Source organism: Hylobates moloch, unplaced genomic scaffold (genome assembly GCF_009828535.3).
Source record: "Hylobates moloch isolate HMO894 unplaced genomic scaffold, HMol_V3 SCAFFOLD_19, whole genome shotgun sequence".
In the NCBI taxonomy this organism is placed as follows: Eukaryota; Metazoa; Chordata; class Mammalia; order Primates; family Hylobatidae; genus Hylobates; species Hylobates moloch.
In genome coordinates, this window is record NW_026652294.1 from 5,649,056 (window position 1) to 5,674,032 (window position 24,977).

Sequence of the window (24,977 nt, forward strand, 5' to 3'; positions counted from 1 at the left end):
ACACACACACACACACACACACACACACACACACACACACACACACACTCTTTGGATTTGGAGCTTACTTGGATAATCCAGGATGATCTTGAGATCCTGATCTTAATTACGTCTGTGAAGACTCTTTTTCCAAATAAAATCACAATGACAGGTTCCAGGTGTCAGGATGGAGACACAGCTCAACCTGCTAGAGTAGCTTCAGGGTCTGCAGGTGGAAATAACCCAGGGGTTATTTGCTATGTGGAGGTGGGCCTCAGGTGGGCGAGGCTGGGCTTGTTGAGCTGCCCTGGAGATGGTCATTCCAGGTGGAGGAGGAGCAGGTACAAAAGAGGGTGCTGGAGAGAATGCTGGAAAACCCGGATATTCAAGGGGTGAAAGAAAGAGACTTTGTGGGAGATTCTGGAGGTGAGCACACTGGGGCAGGACAGGGAAAGAAGCATTAGATGGCTCAGAAATGTCTAGTGGGTGAGGACAGCAGGAAGTCTGCTGGATTTAGCCATGATAAGGCTGTTGGCAGTTCCTGAGATGGGGCCAGGAGGTGAGGCCTGAGCTGAGGGGAAGCATGTGTGGAAGCTCCCTAGGCAGCAGGGAGAGACAGCAAGTGAGTAAACATGTGGACATGTGTGGAACACTGTCCTTCTTTCTCTTTCTTCCTGTCCTTCTCTCCCTCCCCCCAACCCCCCTTCTGTTTTTCAATGGGAGAGACTCTTTAACAGCTTCAGTGATGGATGTGGAGGTCTGTAGGTACTAGTGGAGAAAGATGTCCAAGCTATGTGTATCAAGTGAAAAAGGCAAGTTGAAGAACAGAAAATACAGAATGATGCTATTGTATTTGTAATGCATACACATAGGAAAATAGGAAAGAGACATAAAACATTGTTAAGAGGGGTTGCCTCTGAGTTTTGGGACTAGGGGTGAGGTAGAAAGGGGAATTTATGTTTCATTTTATACCCTTTCCCGCTATTTGATTCACCCCCGCCATGAGCACGTGTCTCTTTTGTAACAGAGCTCTAGTTTAATGATTTAAAATGCTGGTAGTAAAGAGCTATCAGACGTGGAAAGATAAAGTTCCAGAAGTGAGAGGTTGCTGAGGAGGCAGAACTTGGCGTCCTCTGGCAAGGTCTGCCTGACCCTGGGTGGGAGAGATGAGGGCCCTGAAGGGCATGGTGGGGCTAGGATGGGAAGTGACAGGCTTTACTCCTTGAAGTCTGAAGGGAAGCCCTGAGTGCGGAGGCCTCAGTAGCAGGGTGAGGGGTAGAGGGTCTGAAAGCCACTACAGGGACCAGGGCAGGCAGTGGCAGCATGAGGCTGTCTATGAGGTTATGGCTCATTTGCTGGTCTTGTCCTCCTGGGCAGTGGCTGATTGATGCTTGTTTTAGTACTTTTGGGCTACTATAACAAAATACCACAGACTTCCCAGTACTTGTGGGCAATCACAGGGAGAAAAAGGAGAAGGGTCTGTGTGTCTGTTTCCCCAAAGGCCTGTGGGCCTGGTAGCTGGACAGCCCTTTGGGAATGTCCTAGTGAACACTGTCCTCAGCCTGTGGTCTCACACCAGGAAGATGTCAGGTGGCAGAGCTCTTGTCTGAGTGTGCAACCCTGGCTGTAACCAACATCTGGCTATGGTCTCTTTCCCCATCTTAAATCACATGAATTTATTCCTCACAGTTCTGGATGCTATGAAGTCCAAGATCAAGGTGCCACAGTAGATCTGGTGTCTGGTGAGGGCCCACTTTCTGGTTTGTAGATGGTGCCTTCTCACTGTGTTCTTACCTGGTGCAGGAAGCAAGCATGCCCTCTGGGGGTCTTTTAAAAGGACTCTACCCTCATGACCTAATCACCTCCCAAAGAGCCCTATCACATTGGAGATGAGGATTTCAACATACAAATTTGGGGCAGACATAAGCATTCAGTCCGTCTCAGTGGTCCACTGAATCTCCTGTACCAGGCCTTTCAGTGGGCACAGCATATGGTCACTGACTGCATCTGCACAGGGTATGACTTGAGGATTGGTTAGGTTCTCCAAGATGAAGCTGTGTAGGATGTGGTAATGGACCACCTTGGATAATGGGAGGGCAGAGAGGCCTTACAGGTGGTGCCCAGATAGTAGACAGGAGTGGCTGGGAGGAGGTAGAGCCCCAAAGGTGGCTGTCCTGGAGGGTAGAGCGGCCTCTCCTGTATTACCTTGGCTTAGAATGAGCTCGCAGGGAGCTGGGGATAAGGAGGTGGGCAGCCTCAGGGCTGGCCAGGCGGAGGCACCACTTGGGGGAAGAAGGGTAGGTAATGGAGGTTGTGCTTGGTGGGAAGATGGGGAGAGAGACTTCAGCCAGGTGATGGTTACAGCCATGTTTCCACACCCAAGACAAGCTCTTCATCTGACATTTTCCTGGTATGAGAACACAGGCTGAGAGGCCAGGCAGGGTTCACCAGGACACTCTCAAAGAGCTGTCTGGCTCCCAGGCCCACAGGCCCTCGAGGGAATAGACACATAAGCCTTGCTCCTTTTTCTCCCGGTGTCTGCCCACACACACATCCTGGAAAGCTGCGTGATTATGTCCATCAGAGGGGATTTGCCCTGAGGTTGTGGCCTGCAGGAGTGCCCTTCCGCTGGAGGGTGGGAGGACTGTCTAAGGCAGTCACAGCAAGGAGAGGCACGGTGTGGGCACTGCTGCTATTTCTAACCTGCTGGAGTGAAGGGAACCTTGACTACTTGAAAAGCAGGCTGATTGTCAGGGGCGGAACCGAACTCAGAGCTGTCAGGGCCGTCACATGGAAAGTGCCTGGCAGGGGGCGGCGACAGGGGGCTTGGGCTGACAGGGCTGTGATTTTGAAAGAAACGTCTCCAAGAAAGTGATTTAAAGTAGGAGAGAAATATTATTAGATAATGGCTGTCAGGTTATTTTTTGATGTGTTTTCTGAGTATTTCATAATCATCTTGCCCTTAGATGGTAAGCCCTTCCTGGCTAGGGGCCGTGTCCCATCCCATGCCTCTGTGGCTTTCACCTTCGGGTGTGCAACAGATATCAGGAGGTATTTGCTGTTTGGCCAATGGTCACTTCAGTGGAAGGTTTTATAACTAATTCTCTAGCCTTGGTCAATAAACTACAAATGTGGATGAGCACTGAACACCTGGGCCCCTCCAAGCCCACCCAACACCAGATGTGGAACTGGCCTCCTCCAGCAGGAGCAGCAGGACAGAGTGGCCAGGGTCTTTATTCACCATAAGGCCATCCATGTGATCCCACGTCATGGCCTCTCCATCCAGCCTGTCTCCTGAGCCCCATTTTCCAAGCCCCTCTCTGCTCCCACAGCCTGCCTCACACCCTAGGCTCAGCATAGCCCTGATTCTGGTTCAGAACCACTTTTGAGAATCTGTTCCCTCCTTTCTGTGCTGACTGCCAGGACTTTAATTCCTACCCTGATTTCAGCAACTCTAAAACACCAACCTCTTGACTGGCCTCCCCATTGCCAGGCCTAACCGTGCTGCCTCTCTGCTGAGGTCTCCCTGCCAACTGCAGGTAAAGTCCAGGTTCAGTGTAGTGTTCTGTCATGGCTGGACCCCACTGCTTGCCAGCTCCCTTGGGCCCTGGCACTGAGCGCCTTCTAGCCAGGACATTCTCACCTCTTTGGCTGATAAATAACTACAAGAAATGGGAGAGGGATTTTAAGTGGAGCAGACTGAATCAAAATCACCTTCCCTCTTTTTTCCTGCCCATCTAGGAAGCTTGATCTGCCCAGGGAAGCTTTCGAAGCTGCCTCCAGAGAAGACTTTGAACTGCAGGGATATGCCTTTGAAGCGGCGGAGGAGCAGCTGAGACGACCCCGCATCGTGCACGTGGGGCTGGTTCAGAACAGAATCCCCCTCCCCGCAAATGCCCCTGTGGCAGAACAGGTGCAGACTCTTTTGACCATAATAAATACACAAACGGGGTTGTGGCCCGCCCTTGGAGCACACCTGCAGGCCCTGGCTGGCCACATACTCCAGGTCTGCAGGCTTGGGTGCCTCAAGCAGTAGCAGAGACGCTCCTGCCCTGGCCTCCCCATATCCCTCCAGCCTGCATCTCTGGCTCTTCTGTCTTCTTGTTCTTATTCTATCTCTCCCTCCTCCTCACTGATCTTTCCACTTCTCTCCAGCTATTGATCTGAAGCTCCATTTACTAACCGGGAGGGTGCCCTTTTGGCCTGCTCGTGCTCTCCACGGGACGCTGCCTCTCAGCTGCCTGCCAGGAGGCAGCCAGCCAGCACACGCTGGTCGGGACCGTCTGTCTGTGTGTTCTTCTGCCTTAATCCTCAGGGCGGGGACTTGCTATACCCAGAAGTCTGTCAGCTGTGGTGCCTACAGGATTACGGGAATAGATAGGCATTCGCTTATGACCTCAGAGTTAGTAAATAAAGGTGACAGTATCTTGTATCTCCCTAAAGAAGCATGTTGTCACAGGCGCAGGTGGTTTGCTTTATACACTTCTCCACAGCATTCCTCCAGCTGCTCAATCTTTCAGGGATTTCCCTGCACAGATTTCCTCAGGATACGGCATGTTTGAGGATTCTTAGGGATTCTGGAGAAACCTAAGGTCTCTTGGATTCCAGGTTTGGTTCTGCATCATCATTCACGTTGGTCCTTCCTTTGCTTTTGTTGGATTTACAGATGTCTGGTTCTCAGTCCTCTCACATTTGTATCTGTATTCATTTTTTGTGGATATGTCCCCTCTATCATCCCAGACTGTCAAGTCATAGGACCAGCTATGTTTTTTTCACCCGCACAGGGCCTAGAAGTATGCTTTGCGTTTTGCTAACGCCAAGCAAATGTGTGTTTGCGGGGCTGATGCTGTCAGCAAATATCCGTAAAGCCATGGGGTGCACAGCCTCTCAAAGGAGGAGACTATAAGCCTTGTAAAGAGTTTGTGCGCTCTGGGTTTTCAGCCTGGTTCCTTTGGTCTGTCTTTGAACAAACACTTTTGAATGTCTCCTGGGAGCCAGGCATTGTGCCAAGGACAAGCAGACGATGAAGATGCTTTCTTCCTATCCCCAAGGAGCCTGTGGGGTCCTGGGAGTGACAGACAGCAGAGGAAGAGTGGCACACAATGAAAGCAGTGGCACACAATGGCTCCGGAAGGCCAGGGGATGCCCAGTTACCTTGACACTTGGCCCACAGCTGTGAGAGTCTGCAGAGGCCCACAGAGGGGCGACACGTTACATAGATAACACCTCCAGGAAGATTAGGTGGGAGGAGGGAAGTACATTCCTGGCCCAGGGCACAGCACACACCAAAGCACGGGGATTTAAAAAAGCCAGAGAGGCGAGGCATTCCATGATAAGATGCACATAGGATAAGTGTGGGACAAGGCTTGCCTCTGAAGGCAGGAGAGTGGAGAGTGGACTCCCAGGCCAAGGGGGTGGCTGACCTGGGAGACGGGTGTGAGCGTGGGCCCTAGACTGGAAGCAGCACCATCCTCATCCCTGCCTCTCAGCAACCCCACAGGTCAGGTGGCAGCCTTCCCATTACCAGGTGAGGAAATTGAAGCAGTGTCCAAGTGTCTGTGACCCCAGAGCCTCTGCGCCTCCAGCTTTTCATGCAGATTTTGGACATCAGGAGATAACCAAATATAGAACCTCCCCACCCTACTCCTCATACCTGCCCAGGTGGGCATTGATTGTTCCATATGCATTAGGATGAGATCCTAAAAATTGCCTTACCAATAGAACTAAATGGATTCTAATCCATTTTAAATTCTCAGGTCTCTGCCCTTCATAGACGCATAAAGGCTATCGTAGAGGTGGCTGCAATGTGTGGAGTCAACATCATCTGTTTCCAGGAAGCATGGAGTGAGTCTTTTTTAATGGTGCTTTCTCTGCTGCCTTCAAACAATTGTGTATTCTCTCCATGTTGCCAAGAGTGTCTGCTGCCTGACTTTTAAAGAATCTCCTTTGTTTCCTCATCCATGGAAAGGTTCTCTGTCCACATCACCAGGAACCCCGGCCTCCCTGCTGTTATGCACCGAGCTGTTGTCTGATCCCATCAGTTTTCTCATATTGTTCTGAATCCATTCACTCCTCCCCATCTCTCTACCACCACCTGGTCCAAGCCCCTGGCAGCTCACCCCTGGCTTTTGTAATTCCCTCTAGCTGGTCTCCTGTGCCCTCCTGACCAGGACTTCTTTACCTTCAGATCTCAGCCCAGAGCCAGCCCCTCTATCTAAACATTCCTGGTACTATGTACCTTTGTGGTTTTTATTTTTATCAGAGTTATACATGCTCATGGTTTAGAGTCAGATGGGTGTACAAGGTCTGTTACCAAAAAATAGCTGTTATCCCCAGCGTCAACACTGAGCTAGTTCCTTTGGAATTTACCTTTGTTAGTGTTGCTACTTCCTAATTTTTTAGTTTTGCATCACCTATTGACTTCCCCCTATGGAAGCCGTCAACGTTAGCCCTTTCTTGCCTCTTCCTGGCCCTTCGACATACATGTGTCCTTGTTCTTCTATCCCCCCAGCCGTTTTGTCCACTTTGATTCCTTTTTTTTTAAGACAAGGTCTTACTCTGTCACCCAGGCTTGGAGTACAATCACAGCTCACTGCAGCCTTGACCCCAGGCCCAAGCAATCCTCCCACCTCAGCCTCCCAAGTAGCTGGGACCACAGGTGCACACCATCACGCCCAGCTAATTGAAAAAAAAAAAAAAAGTTTGTAGAGACGGAGATCTCACTATATTGCCCAGGCTGAACTTTGATTTCTTTTCCTGAATTATTTTCTGTTTTCCCTAGAGTTTGTTTTGTTTTCTACTTGCCACGCATTCAACCCCAAACTTTCTATCAATTCCTAAATCTCCCTTAATGTGTTTTAGACGCATCAGTTCATCAGTTTCATCTCCTCCAAGGAATCTGCCCCAGAGCCTTGTGACTGCTGTGGTCTGAATCAGGTGCCCCCTCTGCTGGCCACACAGTTGTCCTGGGATCCCCCCTCACCGTCACCCTGGGGAATCCCTTTGCCTTGCTCTTGTGTTTCTCTGTTCCCACAGCTTCCTCTTCCTTGGTTTATACCCTTATTTTAGTAGAGTGGTATAGTGGATCCTTATAGATTTATGTTGCCTCGGCATCCATGTTGAATACAAGTTTAACACTCTCATACCGGTGGCAGGGCTCGGTCACCCTGGACACAGTTTCCAGATCTACACCACACCGAGATGGCTCAAGCCAAGTGGCCAGTGGTAAGAACTTAAGAGGCCTCTCTCCTGCCAGCAGACTGGGCTGCCCACTTTCCTCCTGCTTCCTTTAAATGGACCATCCAGGCATTTGGCCATTAACTTAAGGTGACCACATCTTAGTCATTATGTGTACTGCTATTTGCCCCATACTCTCTCTGATTCTTCATTTCTGCCTCATCTGACCTGGGGACAGAGGACTGCCCTCCTGACTCATGGCACTCTCCTTGCCCAGGATCTGTAAGTAAAAAAATCTTTAAACTTGTTTCCTATTGCGATTGTGTGTTGAATTTGCACCTTCCATGAGAAGAACCAGGGGCTGCCCCAGGCTGGGTTTTCCCTAGGATACCGGGGGAAGCATAAAGTTGGGCTCCTAGGGCCAGAGTGGTAGTCAGGCAGGGATAGGTCAGGCAAGAGCCACACAGCATTTGCCAGTATAAACAAGTTTCACGTATGAGGGACCCCCTGGTCACGGGTTGGACAGACAGGCATTAGGCTGTCCACCATGTACAAGATGTATCCTGTGAAAGGCACACTGTAGAGACCACATCCAGCTCCCTTCATTTCCTGTTAGTGCTGGGTTGCCAACCGCTCTGGTACTGGAGCCCCCATTTAGCTAGGGACTCTCAGAACAAGCAGTCCCCTGAGGAAGAACACATCAGAGGTAAACTTTTTGAGGCCTTGCCCATCTGAAAATATGTTCCTTCTACAATTTTCTTGATAGTTTGGTTGAGCATCAAATTTTAGGTTAGAAATCATTTTCCTTCAGAAGTTTGAACACATACTGTTCATTGTCTTCTAGTTTTTTGGGCATTGTTGAGTAGTCTACACCCATTTTAATTTGTGACCCATTGTCTGTGACTTGTTTTTCTCTGGAAGACTGTAGGAGTTTCTTTTTCACCAATACTCTACAATTTCATAATGATATTCCATTGTGTATATCTATTTTAATCTACTCTAGGCACTCAGTGGGTTCTTTTAGTCTAGAAACTTGGGTTCTAAAGCTCTAGGAAATTTTCTTGCATTATTTCATTCATTATTTTCTTCTCTTTTTTTCTCATTCTAGACAGTCCTACTGTTAGGATGTTGGAACCCTGGACTAGTTCCCTAATTTTGTTATGTATTTCCTCCTATTTTTTTTTTTTTTTTGATACATGGTCTTACTCTTGTCACTGAAGCTATATTGCAGTGGCACAATCACAGCTCACTGCAGCCTTGACCTCCCAGGATCAAGCAATCCTCCTGCCCCAGCCTCCTGAGTAGCTGGGACCATAGATGCATACCACCACACCTGGCTAATTTTCTTGAATTTTTTTTTTTTTTTTTTTGTAAAGATGAGATCTGTGTTGCCCAGGCAGGTCTCAAATTCCTGGGCCCAAGCAATTCTCCCACCTTGGACTCCCAAAGTGCTGCGACTATAGGCGCGAGCCACAGGGCCTAGTCACCCAGCCAGTATTTCCTCCTATTTCTTACCACTTTGTCTTTTTGCTCAATTTTCTGGTGGATTTGATCTGATTTGCCAGTCAGCCCTCCTATTCAACCTTTCATTTCTGCTGTCAAGTTTTGAACTTACTAGTGTTCTTTTGGTCTGAAAGTCCCTGTTGAATTACATCCTGTTCTTGCATCATGGTTGCGATATCTTCTCTTATCTCTAAGGATACTAATATTAAGTAAATTTTGTTTTCGCTCTGCATGGTCCTTATTCCAAGTTGGACTCTTTGTTTGATTGCTCATATTTTAAGAATTGGGGATTAAAAATCTGTGAGCTCTGAGTTTGTAGTAGGGGCTCACCCACTGAGCTCTATTATAGGGTGATCTGATTTAGTGGTAATTCCCAGGTAATCCCAGTGTTAGTATCTCTGGGTCATTCTTTTCAGGCTGGTCAGAGTCCCCAGAGATGTTTCTGCCCTTGTGACAAGAAGGGAAGGAGAACAAAGGTTCAGCATGCTGATGTTTACTCAATCCCTCTGTTTTGATACTTCGCTTGCTTTCATCTGCCCTGCTCCAAAGCTAGAGAGCCTCTGCTTGAACCATCTCTGGAGGATGAGCCTGTGGCCTTCTTCTGGGGTAGATGGGGCAGGTCCCAGCCTCTTGTGTGGAGAAAGGACCTGGACTTCTGCTTCTTTTTTTATTTTTATTTTTATTTTTTTGAGATGGAGTTTTGGTCTGTCACCCAGGCTGGAGGGCAGTGGCACGATCTCAGCTCACTGCAACCTCTGCCTCCTGGATTCAAGCGATTCTTCTGCCTCAGCCTCCTGAGTAGCTGGGACTACAGGCCCGTGCCACCATGCCTGGCTGATTGCTGTATTTTTAGTAGAGACGGGGTTTTGCCATGTTGGCCAGGCTGGTCTCGAACTCCTGACCTCAGTCTCCCAAAGTGCTGGGATTACAAGCGTAAGCCACCGTGCCTGGCCCTAACTGCCTTTTTTTTTTTCCCAGATGGAATCTTGTTCTGTCACCCAGGCTGGCATGCAGAGGTGCAATCTCAGCTCACTGCAACCTCCGCCTCCTGGGTTCAAGCAATTCTCCTGCCTCAGCCTCCTGAGTAGCTGGAATTACAGGCCTGTACCACCACACCCAGCTAATTTTTGTATTTTTAGTAGAGACTGGGCTTCACCATGTTGGCCAGGCTGGTCTCGAATTCCTGACCTCACGTGATCCGCCCGCCTCAGCCTCCCAAAGTGCTGGGATTACAGGCGTGAGCCACTGCGCCCGGCCCCTAACTGCTTCTTAAATAGACCTTTGACCAGTCCTTGTTTATCATACTTCCCTGCTTCCCCGCCTTCAGAGGTACCTGGTGCCCTTGGGTCCTGAGTTTTGGATAAGCAGGAAACCTTCTCTGCTGCTAGCGGGACTTGGTTTTCTCTGATCTGCTGAGAGATTTGCCTGCATCTTTCCGCCTTCCAGCTTCCCGTGTTTCCGTGCCTCAGTGCTCCATCCTTGTGGGTTTCCGTGCCTCAGTGCTCCATCCTTGTGGGTATATGCCTTTGCTTGAACATTGCTTTCCTGTCATGTGAATGGGATTTCAGGAAAGAACACGTGTCTGTGTCCCAGAAGTTCATGTCATTTTCCTATTTTTGTTACCTTTGTACTCTCACTCTTCATTAGACTATGAGCTCCATGAGGATAGTATCTATGTTTGTTTTTCCCAACTCTCCACCCACCCGTTTCATCTTTGGTGGCAAGAATAATCGCTAGTGCATGACAGGCACTACAAATTAGTATTGGCTGGATAGTTGAACTAACATCTTCCCTTTCTTGGATCTGGAACTCCCCCTCATTTATCAAAGTCTAGGACAGGTACCCCTCCTTGGTGGGGCCCTGGGGACTCCCCCAGGACTCCCCCTGACCACTCTGTACTGCCAGGTTGTGTGACTGCACCAGGTTCTAATTCATCTCCTTCCCTCTAGGCTGGCAGTTCCTGAGGGCCAGGTGTTGGGTCAGTGCATGTGGAACCCCGTCCCCTCTAGTTGAAGAACTGTAGTTGGGACTTTGCAGCCAGCCTCACCCAACCCCCCTTCCACATCCTTCTTTTGAAAGTGTGTTTACATTAGAGTGGTTGTGTAAACAGGAAAAGAAGCCACTTATTCTCTGGGGGCACTTGACTCACTCCTAATGCTCTGAAAGCTGAGAATTAATGGTCATTAAGGAGCATTTGTGTTTTCAACAGCTTTTCTGTTGGCTTCCTTCAAATAATTCATCTCTCTTCACAGAAGGCGAGCCTGGGGAGCCTTGAGCCTGGTACCAAGGCCCCCAGGGCTGTTGCTGGCAGTGCCTGCTGCCTGCTTGGCAAGATGGTGGTGGTGCCATTGGCGGGATATTTACTGTGGTACTCTCTTAGGACCAGGCTTCCTGGGACCGGAAGGAATTGAGAGGCTGAGGCTTCTCTTCCTTCTCTGTGAAATAAAGAGAGTGACACCTGCTTAGGGATGTTGGAGACGATCTGCCTATTATGAAGATAGGAGTTATAAAGATGGGAGTTATAAAGAAATAATTTTTAGGCAACTAGAAAGGAGTAAAAGGAATAAAGGAGTAAAGGTTCTCAGTGGAAATTTTCCTGTTAATAAGAAGCAACCCCTGAACCATTTCTTTTCTAACCGAAAAGGCGGCTTAAAGAGCCAGTCCAGCAAATATGCAAATACCGGCAATTAGAAACTAGGTCCACCCAACATGGTGATTCCTGCCCTCTTCTCCTTGTCACCACCTGTGCCAAGTGTCATGACCGCCTCCAGATAACTCATACATGTTCAGGACATCATGGCAGCTCACATTTGCACATTAAAGGGCTAAGGTGGGAGGGCTAGATTTTTTGCGGGCTACTTGAATGTCCCACCTGGTCAAACCAATCCCCTAGGCCCTATGCAAATCAGACCCCACCTCCTCCAGCCTCCCAATATAACCAACCACTTTTCCACAGCACACCAGATTTCTCTTGGTTCAGGCCCCCCTGGCCCCCTCTGCCGTATGGGGGAGCTGTTTTCTTCTTTCTACCAGGTACCATGCTCCACATATGCCTGGCATTTAGGAGATACTGTCTACAATTGTTACTCCTAAAGAGGTCATAAGGCCCTCGCAGAGACCAGTTAAACACTGCCCCATCACATCACACAGCTTCCTGCACACCCCACTCAAGTTAGTTCAAAGTAGCTGGAACAATAGCAGACAATTGGAAACTTCTGTTAGGCTAATCCCTCTAAAAGAAATGGATTTGGGGCCAGATGTGGTGGCTTACGCCTGTAATCCCAGCACTTTCTGAGCCTGAGGCGGGTGAATCACCTGAGGTCACGAGTTCGAAACCAGCCTGGCCAACATGGTGAAACCCTGTCTCTTCTAAATATACAAAAATTAGCTGGACATGGTGGTGGGTGCCTGTAATCCCAGCTACTTGGGAGGCTGAGGCAGGAGAATTGCTTGAACCCAGGAGATGGAGGTTGCAATGAGCCAAGAGCGTGCCACTGCACTCCAGCCTGGGCAACGAGAGGGAGACTCTGTCTCAAAAAAGAAAAAAAAGAGAAAGAAATGGACTTGGGCTGGGTGTGGTAGCTCACACCTGTAATCCCAGCACTTTGGGATGCCGAGGCAGCCAGATCACCTGAGGTCAGGAGTTCGAGACCAGCCTGGCCAACATGATGAAAACCCATCTCTACTAAAAATACAAAAAAAATTAGATGGGCGTGGTGGCAGGCGCCTGTAATTTCAGCTACTTGGGAGGCTGAGGCAGGAGAATTGCTTGAACCCAGGAGGTGGAGGTTTCAGTGAGCCAAGATCGCGCCATTGCACTCCAGCCTGGGCAACAAGAACAAGACTCCATCTAAAACACTTTTATTGTGAGGTGGGAGATCTACAGAGTATACTGAATTAGTCCAGACAAGATCATTCTCACACTGGAGAAAAAAACAGCAAAGGGTATGAACAAAAAAATGTAGGGGAGGAATCCAGACTGGCCAGTGAATGTGTGGTGAGGGTTTCAGCCTCACCGGGGATATGGGAAACATTTACTCACAGTGAGGCACCGTTCACACCAGCAGACTGGCAGGTACTAAAGGTAACTCCACACACTGCAGATATCCATGTGTGGCTGGGCTGTAGAGCAGCACTGGGCACATAGCCAAAGGTCCCAAGGGCCCACCCCAGCGGAGTCCCCTCCATCCCCTGCATAGGAGACTGCTCTGAACTTGGTGTGCATGGAGATGACCAGCATCTTTGAACTGTTAATCTGTGTGTATGTACCTACTGTTTGGGGGAAAAAAAAAAACCCAAAACCAAAAACCAATGAGTTGAATGAAATTTCCTACTGAATTAGCCCTCAGGTGGGACCTGGCCAGAGATCATGAGAATAAGAGCATTAATCCTTGCAGATGTTCATCCTGTCCAGTGGTTCCCAAACTTTTTGTGGGATCATTAATGAGTAGCTTTTCTTATTTCTGAAGAAGCCTCCTTGTCACTAGGAGGAGGGAGGGTCCCAGTGCCATCCCCAGCAGCCTTCTGATACTTTCCCCAAGGAGTCAATGGAGCTCCTGCCACCCTGCAGATTGGACAACAGCATGAGATCTGCTGGTTGGGAACTTTGGCAATTTAAAACTTTTTTTGTGTGTGGCATATAGATATACATAACAATATTTACCATTTTAACCATTTTTAAGTGTACAGTCTGTGGCATTAAATACATTCATGTTGTTGTGCAACCATCATCACCATGATCTCCAGAACTTTTCTCATCATTCACAATTGGACACCTCTACCCATTAAACAGTAACTTCCCATTATCCCCTCTTCTGGCCTCTGACAGCTATTCTACTTTCTGTCATTAAGAATTTGACTACTCTAGGCTGGGCGTGGTGACTCACACCTGTAATCCCAGCACTTTGGGAGGGTGAGGTGGGTGGGTCACCTGAGGTCGGGAGTTCAAGACCAGCGTGACCAACATGGAGAAACCCCGTCTCTACTAAAAATACAAAATTAGCCGGGTATGGTGGCGCATGCCTGTAATCCCAGCTACTCGGGAAGGCTGAGGCAGGAGAATTGCTTGAACCTGGGAGGGGGAGGTTGCAGTGAGCCGAGATAGTGCCATTGTACTCTGGCCTAGGCAACAAGAGCAAAACCCCATCTCAAAAAAAAAAAAAAAAAAAAAAATTTGACTACTCTAAATACCTCCTATGAGTAGACTCCTACAATATTTGTTTTGTGTTTTAGCATATTCGTAAAGGTTCATCCATGTAAGCATGCATCAGAATTTCTTCCCTTTTTAAAAGAGAGTTGACTAATATTCCATTGTGTATATATACACCACATTTTATCTATCAATTCTTCTGTTGATAAGACACTTGGGTTGTTTCCATCTTTTGGCTATTGTGAATAATGTTCCTGTAAACATGAGTGTGCAAATATCTGTTCAAGTCCCTGCTGCAATTGTTTTTAAGACTTTGGGAAAGACATTTGGCCCAGTCCCTTATTTTGTCTTGCAGCCCAGAGGTAAGGGCTGCCCAGTGCCCACAGCCAGGAACAGGACCCAGAAGCCAGGCCATAGCACTCCTGAGACTATATTCTCTTGCAGTGACCTCTCGCTGCTGGGCTGAGGAGCCCCCTTCAGAGGCTGTGCATGTTGGATATAATTCTGCCCTTTCTCCTATTTATAGCTATGCCCTTTGCCTTCTGTACGAGAGAGAAGCTTCCTTGGACAGAATTTGCTGAGTCAGCAGAGGATGGGCCCACCACCAGATTCTGTCAGAAGGTAGGACATTAACGGTGTCTCTGGCAGCAGCTGCCAAATATGTGCAAGTCACAGAGCATGACCACAGCTGCCGGGTTTGGCCTTTCACCATGGAAAATGCACCCATTTGGTGCTTGTTTTGCCAGATAAGATTAGATAAGACTATTTGCCGCTTTTTTTTTTTTTTAGCATACTCTTAAAATTAGAGAGTGTAAGGCTCCAGAAGGGCCATTAGCTTTTTCAGGCAAGGGAGCTGCAGCCCAGGGAGGGTAGTCAGAGGTGACTTTTGTAGAAAGTCCCACAGCTGGCAAGTGGCAGGGCTGGCATTCAGGGACCAGAGAAGCCAGTTCCTCATCCAGAGCTCTGCATGCTCCACTGCAGTTTGCTTGAGTCACAGAAGCTTGGATGCATGGCCTGTGTCTCATCAGCATAGAAATTGGTTTTGATTTTTCTTCATTAAAACCTCATAATACATGTTGTATGATCCCATTTATATAAACTGTCCAGAATAGGCAAATCCATAGAGACAGAAAGTAGATTAGTGGTGGCTAAGGGCTGGGGGTGAGGAAGGAAGGGAGTGACTGCTAATGGGTACAAAGTTTCCATTTAGGGTGATGAAAATGTTCTAAAATTAGATAGTGGTGAAGGTTGCACAACTCTGAATATCCTGAATACTACTGAATTGCCCACTTCAAAAGAGTGACTCCTTGTTCTGCTCTTTCCCACCTCTCGCTACTGTACTTGACCAATCTTAAAGTGAATCTTATGCTGTGTGAATTATGTCTTTTTTTTTTTTTTGAGATGGAGTCTTGCTCTGTCGCCCAGGCTGGAGTGCAGTGGCACGACCTCGGCTTACTGCAAGCTCCGCCTCCTGGGTTCATGCCATTCTCCTGCCTCAGCCTCCGGAGTAGCTGGGACTACAGGCGCCCGCCACCAGGCCCGGCTAATTTTTTTTGTATTTTTAGTAGAGACGGGGTTTCACCGTGTTAGCCAGGATGGTCTCGATCTCCCAACCTCATGATCCACCGCCTCGGCCTCCCAAAGTGCTGGGATTACAGGCATGAGCCACCGCGCCTGGCCTGAATTATATCTTAAACTGTTACCAGAAAACCCGTGAGGTGACGAATGGTCATTTATCCTTATTTTCACCTCTAACACAACAACTCTTTTCATTTCTTTGTATCTCTTTCAGGTTTTATACATATAGTTAGGGGCTTTTGGGGCAGAGCTATAATCATGGTGACTTTACCAATACTCAGTTGTGATTCCAAACATCGGTGTTCTCAGGCTGTAGGGGAAAAAAAAAAATCTCTCATTCACCAGGTTGTTGATTTCTTGCTATGGAAAAAAGAGGAAAGAGACTGGTTAGGGGACTTTTGCAGATGATAAGCCTGAGCCAGGGCTGGAGGAAGAGTGTGAAAGAGAGCTGGTGCCAGAGACACTCTGCCTCCACAGGGACCTGAGGCTGCCCTTAGCATGGCTCCTAGTGTTGCCTTCTGAGCATGCCTCTCCCCTGTCCTGTTGTTAAGGCCAGAGATCATGATGACTAATTAGAGTAGAGGACAAATGACCCGCTGGGCTGCTCATCCTGTGGTCACCAGGGATTGATGTTCTTACTTGAGACAAAAGGAATTTGATGCCAAAGAAATTTATTTTTGGCATAGATAAGACGTTTGATTATTATTTTTATTCTTTTTCAAAGTGGTAAAATATACGCATAAAATTTACCATTTTAACCATTTTTAAGTGTACAGTTCAGTAGTGTAAAGTATATTCATGCTGTGCGGATCTCCAGAATTTTTGCATCTTGCAAATCTGACTCTATCCCATTCAACAATAGCTCCCCGTTCCCCCAGCCCCTGGCAACCACCATTCTCTTAATATTGTACTTTCCATTTCTGTGAGTTTGACTACTCTAGATACCTTACACAAGTGGAATCATACAGTATTTGTCTTTTTGGGACTGGCTTATTTCATTTAGCATAGTATCGTCAAGGTTCATCCATGTGTAGCATAGAACCATGGCATCTAAGGCTGGATGATACTCCATTGTATGGATGTGCCACGTTTCGTTTATTCATTCACCCATTGATGGGCACTTGGTTTGCTCCCACCTCTTTGCTATTGTGAATAATGCTGCAATGAATATGCGTTTGCAAATCTCTTCTGCTTTCAATCCTTTTGGATATATACCCAGGATTAGGGTTGCCAGATCAAATGGTAATTCTTGTTTAATTTTTTGAGGAACTCCCGTATGGTTTTCCAGAGCAGCTGCACCATTTTACTATACTACCAACTGTGCACAGGACAATGTGATTCTTATTTAGCAAAGCATGGACATCAGGGTATTTAGTGTTCCAAACAACAAATGCAAGTGATTGCTCTGACCCAAGCCTACTGATTTAGTAGGATCATTAAATTCTTCTTCGATAAAAAACTACAACAATTGGTTTAAAAGTGGGACTCTGCCATATTTATCATTTTTCCAGCTGGCAAAGAACCATGACATGGTGGTGGTGTCTCCCATCCTGGAACGAGACAGCGAGCATGGGGACGTTTTGTGGAATACAGCTGTGGTGATCTCCAATTCTGGAGCAGTCCTGGGAAAGACCAGGAAAAACCACATCCCCAGAGTGGGTGATTTCAACGAGGTGAGCCACCCATAAGATAGATAACCAGCCCTGTTCACTTGCCCCTCTGTGTGTTGTAGATCTCTGTGGGACTTTCTGTGGGGAAGTTCTGTGCGGGATCATACTCCATGTCATGCACACTCCACTGGAGCACAGTGTGGCTGCAGTGCTCAGAGGGTTACCTGACATTGCCCTATATCACACAGGCAGACAAGATTCAGGCGGGACTCTCAGAGGAGTCCCAAACACCTTTAGCACAATGGGGCATATATTTTTTTTAATACAAACTGATTTGGCCTCCTGAATTCTTTGAAGTAAGTGGTATATAAATTAAAGCCAAAAATAGTTCTTGCACAAACATGAAATGATTCCTGTGGCCCCTTTCAGGCTCAGAGCCTAGCACGCCGCAGCCCTGTCCTTGTTTGGAGCGTGGCATTCCTTGTCTGTGGATCATGGAGGGGTCTGAGATGGCCCATGTTTGTGTGTCAGGTGGCAGTGGGCAAACATGCATGTCTGTGTAGTGTGCATTATGTGAAGTTTCATGTGCCCATGATCAGGGCACAAGTTGGGGGGGCCATTTTGGTTGGTTAATGCCAACTCCTGGGTGGGTAAGATGGGAGCGGGTGGACGTTTGAAGGAGGGAAATGAGCTCTGCCTAATGCCTAAGATATTAAATCTGAACTTGATTTGCGGTTAATGCAGTTGTTCAGGATGCGATGTCCCCAGTTCTCACTCCATGACTGTGGGGGTCCTGGCTGTTCTCAGGCTGGTCAGGCAGATAAGAAATGGCCTGCAGAGCTAGAGGTTTCCCAGGGAGAAAGAAGAACCCAGCGTTTCTCAGTAACAGCTGCAGGTGGGGGTGGGAAGACGCACCCCTCACCTGTTTACCCTGGGATTAATCTTTAGCTCCCTGCAGATAGCACAGGGCTTGTCTCAGCACAGCAGGATCTGCTCCGGTGTTCACCACGTGCACACATCCTGGTTGCTGCCTGACCCTGGCCAATTTTGATGGCCAGGATCAGGAGGAGGTGGAAGGCTCCTGGAGCAGATCTGTTTGGGACCCTGATTTGCTCTCTAGCTTCCCTCAGTGCTGTCCAGGACAGTGTCCCTGCCCTGGCACCCTTAGGAGCAGACAGAGAGGCAGGGATGGGAGGATGGGATCTGGTCCTCATGCCCCACAGGGACCTCCTTAACCCTAGGCAGGATGGAGAAGGTGCGCTTTCAGGGTGTGGGTTCCACTAGAAGCTTTGGCCTTAATCATCTGGGCAAGCTGTGCCCCCCAGGAAACAGCTTTCTCCTCTGACCAGGGAGAGAGTTGCTTGGATGTGCTCCAGGTCCCTGGGGCTCCACTGTTCTATATAATGATATCTGATTGCTGAGGGCATTGACCAACTCATGTTAACGCCGACCAAACCTGAGCCTTGAGTTGGACCATAATTGAAACCTCACCAGAGTTTGAAATAGTGTGGAACGTCATTGTGGGGATTTTTGTGACATGTCAGAAAGGAGACTAGGCAAATGCTTAAGCCACTGTGATTTCCCCCGGGGGATGGCTTATTTGGTGTCAGGGTTTTTTTTGTGTGTGTTTTGTTTTTATCATATTGAAATTCTGGAACTTAGAGTCACACTCAGGAGTGTAACCACCTCTGGACTATTGGTGATATTTCAGTTTTTCTGCTGAGTCTAAGGAAAGGGAAATCTTAAAGGTCAGAGGTAGCCGGGTGCGGTGGCTCACACTTGTAATCCCAGCACTTTGGGAGGCCGAGGCGGGTGGGTCATGAGGTCAGGAGATCGAGACCACGGTGAAACCCCGTCTCTACTAAAAATACAAAAAAAAAATTAGCTGGGCGTGGTGGCAGGTGCCTGTAGTCCTAGCTACTCAGAGAGGCTGAGGCAGGAGAATGGTGTGAACCCGGGAGGCGGAGCTTGCAGTGAGCCGAGATTGCGCCACTGCACTCCAGCCTGGGCGACAGAGCGAGACTCCGTCACAAAAAAAAAAAAAAAAAAAAAAGGTCAGAGGCATCAGTATATGGCCCTTTGCTTTTCAGTCAACTTACTACATGGAGGGAAACCTGGGCCACCCCGTGTTCCAGACGCAGTTCGGAAGGATCGCGGTGAACATTTGCTACGGGCGGCACCACCCCCTCAACTGGCTTATGTACAGCATCAACGGGGCTGAGATAATCTTCAACCCCTCGGCCACGATTGGAGCATTCAGGTCACTCAGTTGGTGGGGTCTGGGGGGCTTCCTGGGGCCCAGCCAGCTGAAGCCCAAGGCTGGGCTGTGGAGCTCCAAGGTGGCAGCAGGCAGGCACAGCCACCAGGATGTTAACAGAGCTGAGCCCCCAGGATTGTATGTTGTACATGTGACCAGCTTTTCAGTGAAAAGAATCCTCAAGATGGCAATGAGCAATCCCCAACCCGCAGCAAGAGCTGCTCTACAGTAAAATACCAACCTCTGCTGTGATTCTGAACCCTGAGATGAAAACAATTCCCCCCTTTCTCTGTAGTCACCAGGGGGCTTCAAAAAGCCCCACATTGGGTTGGGCTCGGTGGCTCACACCTGTAATCCCAGCACTTTGGGAGGCTGAGGCAGGTGGATCACTTGAGGTCAGAAGTTTGAGACCAGCCTAGCCAACGTGGTGAAACCCTGTCTTTACTAAAAATACAAAAATTAGCCAGGCGTGGTGGCGGGCACCTGTAGTCCCAGCTACTCGGGAGGCTGAGGCAGGAGAATCGCTTGAACTTGGGAGGCGGAGGTCACAGTAAGCCAAGATGGCACCACTGCACTCCAGCCTGGTGATAGAGCGAGACTCCATCTCAAAAACAAACAAACAAAAAAAACAAAAAAGAACCCCCACATCTAAGTCCTTGGAGCATAGTAGGTGCCTAGCCAGCATTGGCTCCTGGATGGGGGACTGTGGATTCCTAGTCCTCACATCTGCAGCATCCTGCACAGGTAGGGCAGACATCTGGACAAGAGAAGCCGCAAATGAGGGAGTTGGAGATCAGTCGAGGAAACTTGTCTTTAACCAGAGAAGGGTTTTATTTTTATAGCACATAACAAGTGTTTTGGTGTTAGCCTCACCCCTAAACAGATAGAACTGCCCTTGTCAAGGCAGGGCTGGGGGATGAGGGAAGGGTGGCCCTGGAAGCCCGAGAGCTGGGCAGTACCCCACCCCTGGGGCCCCTCATTTAGGAGGGGCATCCAGCGAGCTAATCTAACTGCATGACTGTGCTGCTGCTGCCTCTCTCTTCCACAAAAGCTGAGCATTTGGGTGGTTTCCAGTTTTGCATCACTACAAGTAACAGAACTCTAGGAATTTATGTGCAAATACTTTTCTCCCCAACTCACTTCCTTCCAAGCAGGATTCCTGCAGCAGGAGGTTCTGGCTTTCACTTTCTGTGGTCTTGGCTGCCAGTGTCCCCAGCAGGACAGGGGTGTGCCCTGTCCTGCCATGGGTGGGGAGCAGGGGGAGTTCTGGTGGGTGCGCAGCTTTGAGTCTCTGTTGGCCTGCACTTGTCTTTCTTGTCCTCATTCTTGACTAAATTTCAGTTGAATTTCTTCTTTTTTTTTTCTTTGAGACGGAGTCTCGCTCTGTCACCCAGGTTGGAGTGCAGTGGCGCGATCTCGGCTCACTGCAAGCTCTGCCTCCCGGGTTCACGCCATTCTCCTGCCTCAGCCTCCCGAGTAGCTGGGACTACAGGTGCCCGCCACCACACCTGGCTAATTTTTTGTATTTTTAGTAGAGATAGGGTTTCACTGTGTTAGCCAGGCTGGTCTCGATCTCCTGACCTCGTGATGCACCCACCTTGGCCTCTCAAAGTGCTGGGATTACAGGCATGAGCCACTGCCTCCGGTCAAATTTCAGCTGAATTTCTTCTAAACGTCAGGGTGTGACATTTACCTTTTCTTTTCATACAGTACCCCTTTCTCAAGAGTAATATCCCCTCTGCATTCAACATTTATTTACACAGCAGGTTCCTTCTGGAGCCAGAATGCAACCCCTCATCTGTTACCTCAGGTCTACCACCCTGCCCATGTACCTGGAGGTCTGGTCCATGTCCAGGAGGGGAGGGGTACTGTTGGGTAGAAGGGGAAAATCAGGCCTCCATCTCCCCTCAGAGAACATACTGGAGTCTCATGGTGGCCAGATCACCAGTGACAGCATTCATTGGCGGTTGTCAGTAGGGTTATTACTGGTCATCCAGCTACCAGGCCTGGGCAGAACTTTGGGGCTACCCCCTAGAGCAGCCCCCTCTGCTGGCTCTGGGTAAGACACTTGGCAAGCTCCATCTCCCCGCTGGGGTCCCTAGAGGAACCCGAAGCACTAGGGCACCTGGCTTCTGGGCCAGGGCAGGCAAAGTTGTGGCCGTGGACTCAGATGGCTCCTCGCCTTGTGTGTGCAGAGGCCCTCCCTGACACTGCTATCTCAGGCTTTTATTAGCTCCAGTTAGGCAAACAGAAGCACCCCAGTGTAATATGCATATAATTGCTATGTCCTCAGCAGCCTATTAGGCTTATTAAAAATGATTGATTTTTCTTTCCTCAGCCAAGAATCATCCAACGCTTGCCTTTCCAGGGTATGGTGAGGCTGGCAGTAAAAACTAACAGGTCTTTTGGAAAGCAGTATGTTTCATGAGCTCCTAAAATGCTCATGCTCTTTGGCCTGACAATGATACTCCTAGAACTGTAGCCTGAAGAAACAATCTAAAAGAGGAGGGAAGGCCAGGCACAGTGGCTCACATTTGTAATCCCAGCCCTTTGGGAGGCCAAGGCTGGCGGATCACTTGAGGTCAGGAGTTTGAGACCATCCTGGCCAACATGGTGAAACCTCATCGATACTAAAAATACAAAAATTAAACGGGCATGGTGGCGGGCGCCTGTAGTCCCAGCTACTTGGGAGGCTGAGGCAGGAGAATCGCTTGAACCTAGCAGGCAGAGGTTGCAGTGAGCTGATATTGCACCACTGCTCTCCAGCCTGGACGACAAAGCAAGACGGAAAAAAAAAAACAGGGAAAGGCAATGCATGTGAAGTGCTCACAACAGCTTACTTACAATAAGGGCAAAGCTGACAGTGGGGGAAGTGTCTGAGCTAAGTACAGTGCAGCCCACCTCTTCCACAGGTTATTGTACAGCCACTAAAAAGAGTCCTGATGAAGGTAATGCAAAGTGACGAAAGCCTGTGAGCAAGAAAAAGATGTGTTCAGGCTGTGGTCAGAACTCTTGGAAAAAAAAGAAAAAAGGAAAAAAAAGTTTGCCTGTCGACAAGAGTAGTCATAGAATGTAGATAAAAGGCAACAGGTGGTTTACTAGGATGGTAGGATCCTGGGTGGTTTTCTTAAAATGATGAATGATGGAATTGATAGTGTTTTTCAGCACAATGCTGGGCAAATCCCCACCAGCATTGGATCACAGCATCAAGAACCATCTATCCCCTTTTCTGACACCTTCTGCCGCCTGTATCAGAGACAGATATACACATGTGCATGCACACACGTGGGTCAGCAGGGTGTCCTCATTCCTTTTTGAGTCCCACAGTTCTAAGTACACAGTAGTGTCTGAGTGCTTTTGATTAGGTTATCCTCATAATCCAAGGATGTGTCCCTTACAGCTTGGGTGACCAAAGATTTCTACCATCTGTGTACATTCATTGGCAAGTCACCATCCTATCCTCTTGCTGCATCTTGCCTTTCCACTGCGATTATTTTTAGGGGTGTGTGTGCACACTGCGCTGGGAATATGGCATACGTCCCCACTCCCCATCAGACTTCATGATTCCTGCACACACTGGGCCCTCACCAACCCCAGCTTCCTTTCCCCTTGTGGTTTTGAGAGCATAAATTTTATTGCCAGCTGTGGGTTTGGGTCCTACGCAGAATACCTCCCTGGAGAATTGCAACTAAGATGTTTATGGCAATCGCCCTGCAAGTGTCTATTTAATTCCTGAAAATGTCATTTACTGGTGTGTTTCTGTAAAAATCATTTCTGAAAAGTTTTGTCAGCTTGGCTTAGCAGCTGGGGGAAAAAAGCAGCAAAATGAGTCCCCTCAATCAAGCCTATGGTTTTTTATTTTTTCAGACTTGTGAATCCTCCTGAGAATTAGGCTTGTGACAAGCACCCACCCCCTCCACCTACTCCCTGGTTTAAACCAGGTGCATGCTGACACGAAGAAAGATTCCGGGGCATTTTGCTCCCAGTCACACAGTGTTTCTAAGTGGGCATTACTCCTGTCAATCCACAGTCTTAAAGATGTTCCTCAGACAAAAGATAATTAGTGACAAGAAAGCCCACTAGATTCCATATCACATCTTAGTTGGCGGGCCAGAGAAGGACAGGGTCTCTGGTTGGGGCCGTGTCTCCCATCGCATTCCCCCTTTGCACGTGCTGGAGTGAGGAAGGCCCACAGCTCAGCCAAGCCCGTGGGGTGCCTCCCTCCTGGGCCACTCCCACACTGGCCAGTAAGAGAACCAGGGAGCCTTTACTTAAGAGACTCAAGGTTCGGAAGAGGGAAATGGGAAGTCACTGGGAAATGGTCCAGCTTGGAGGAGGTGATCCTGCTGCAGAATCTGACCCCTTATCCTATTACCTAAGTTCCTTTCTTGTTTACTGGCCCTGAAATCGCCCGCTTTGGAGATTGCCTTGCAAGGCAGCATAGCAGAGTAGGAGAGTTAGGGTAGGGTAGGTAGGGCCCGCGCTCAGCCCTCACAGGCCCTGCACAAGCCCGCCAGGCCCCCAGATCCCTTCTGGCATTCACCAGGAGAGGTTCTGCCCAGCCCAGCAGGTGGGTTCCAGGAGAAGGGATGGAGGTGGGAAGTGGTGGTTATGGAACTCCTACAACTTGGATCTTCACCTGCATGGTCATTCAGTCTTCATAGTCTTCCTTTGAGGACATTTCAGAAAAGGAAACTGAGGTTCAGGATGAGGATTTGATCCAGGGCTGCCAATTCTTCTGACAGAGCACAGCCACGCGGCTAATGCCTGCAGCAGGCCCTTCCCAGAGGCTGTTCAGGCCAGGGCAAGGTGCTGAGGACAGGCTGGCCTGCTTGCAGGTTTGGGGTATGACCGGTGAGTCTCCTGGCTGTCCCTACCACTGGCCCAGGAAAGCCTGCAGCCAGGCCAGGCTCAGGGCTGAGCATCCACTGAGTCTGGCTGGAAAGTTGGCAACCTGGTTCCTCTTGGTCCTCTCTTACAGCGAGTCCCTGTGGCCCATCGAGGCCAGAAACGCAGCCATTGCCAATCACTGCTTCACCTGCGCCATCAATCGTGTGGGCACCGTAAGTCCCGAGGTCTGCCTGGGGAGAGGAGCCACCACCCGTTGACCCTGGTGGGGATATCCCCTTCCCTCTGCACACGTGCCACAAATCCTAGGGTCCAGAAAGGGGTAAAACTGGCTTGGTCTGTTACTTTTCAAGATATCTCTGTCCTCCTGTTTTTTCTGTTTTTGTATTTGGCTGAAGCCATTTTGAAAAGATCTTTGACATGGCAGTTCTCACCCTATCACATCCAAGTATCCAGTTTATTTTCCCCATTGACCCCATACACTTAACAGTACTTCCTCATCCTTATTAATCAGATAGCAAACTCTAATCAGAGGATCTTTTCAATCTGAGATAACCAAGGTTTCCACACTAAGTCTATCTGACTTCTAGCAGCATAAAGAAACCTGATGTTTTGGCTGGGTTTGGTGGCTCATGCCTGTAATCCCAACACTTTGGGAAGCCGAGGCTGGCAGATCACCTGAGGTCAGAAGTTTGAGACCAGCCTGGCCAGTGTAGCAAAACGCTATCTCTACTAAAAATATAAAAATTAGCAGGGCAGGCTGGCACGTGCCTGTAATTCCAGCTACTCAGGAGGCTGGGGCACGAGAATAGTTTGAACAAGGAGGCAGAGGTTGCAGTGAGCCAAGATTGCACCACTGCACTCCAGCCTGGGTGAC

General features: G+C 48.8%; 1 protein-coding gene across 1 annotated transcript in view; it reads left to right on the forward strand.

The window, feature by feature from the left end:
* UPB1 (beta-ureidopropionase 1) overlaps positions 1–24,977 on the forward strand; it is a 34,206-nt gene that overhangs the window by 3,883 nt on the left and 5,346 nt on the right. Inside the window, exons 2-7 of the mRNA XM_032139434.2 lie at positions 3,721–3,892; positions 5,736–5,823; positions 14,334–14,428; positions 16,897–17,058; positions 19,086–19,255; positions 24,234–24,315. Of these exons, the coding sequence (XP_031995325.1) occupies positions 3,721–3,892; positions 5,736–5,823; positions 14,334–14,428; positions 16,897–17,058; positions 19,086–19,255; positions 24,234–24,315 (769 nt within the window). The remainder of the gene's footprint in view (positions 1–3,720; positions 3,893–5,735; positions 5,824–14,333; positions 14,429–16,896; positions 17,059–19,085; positions 19,256–24,233; positions 24,316–24,977) is intronic.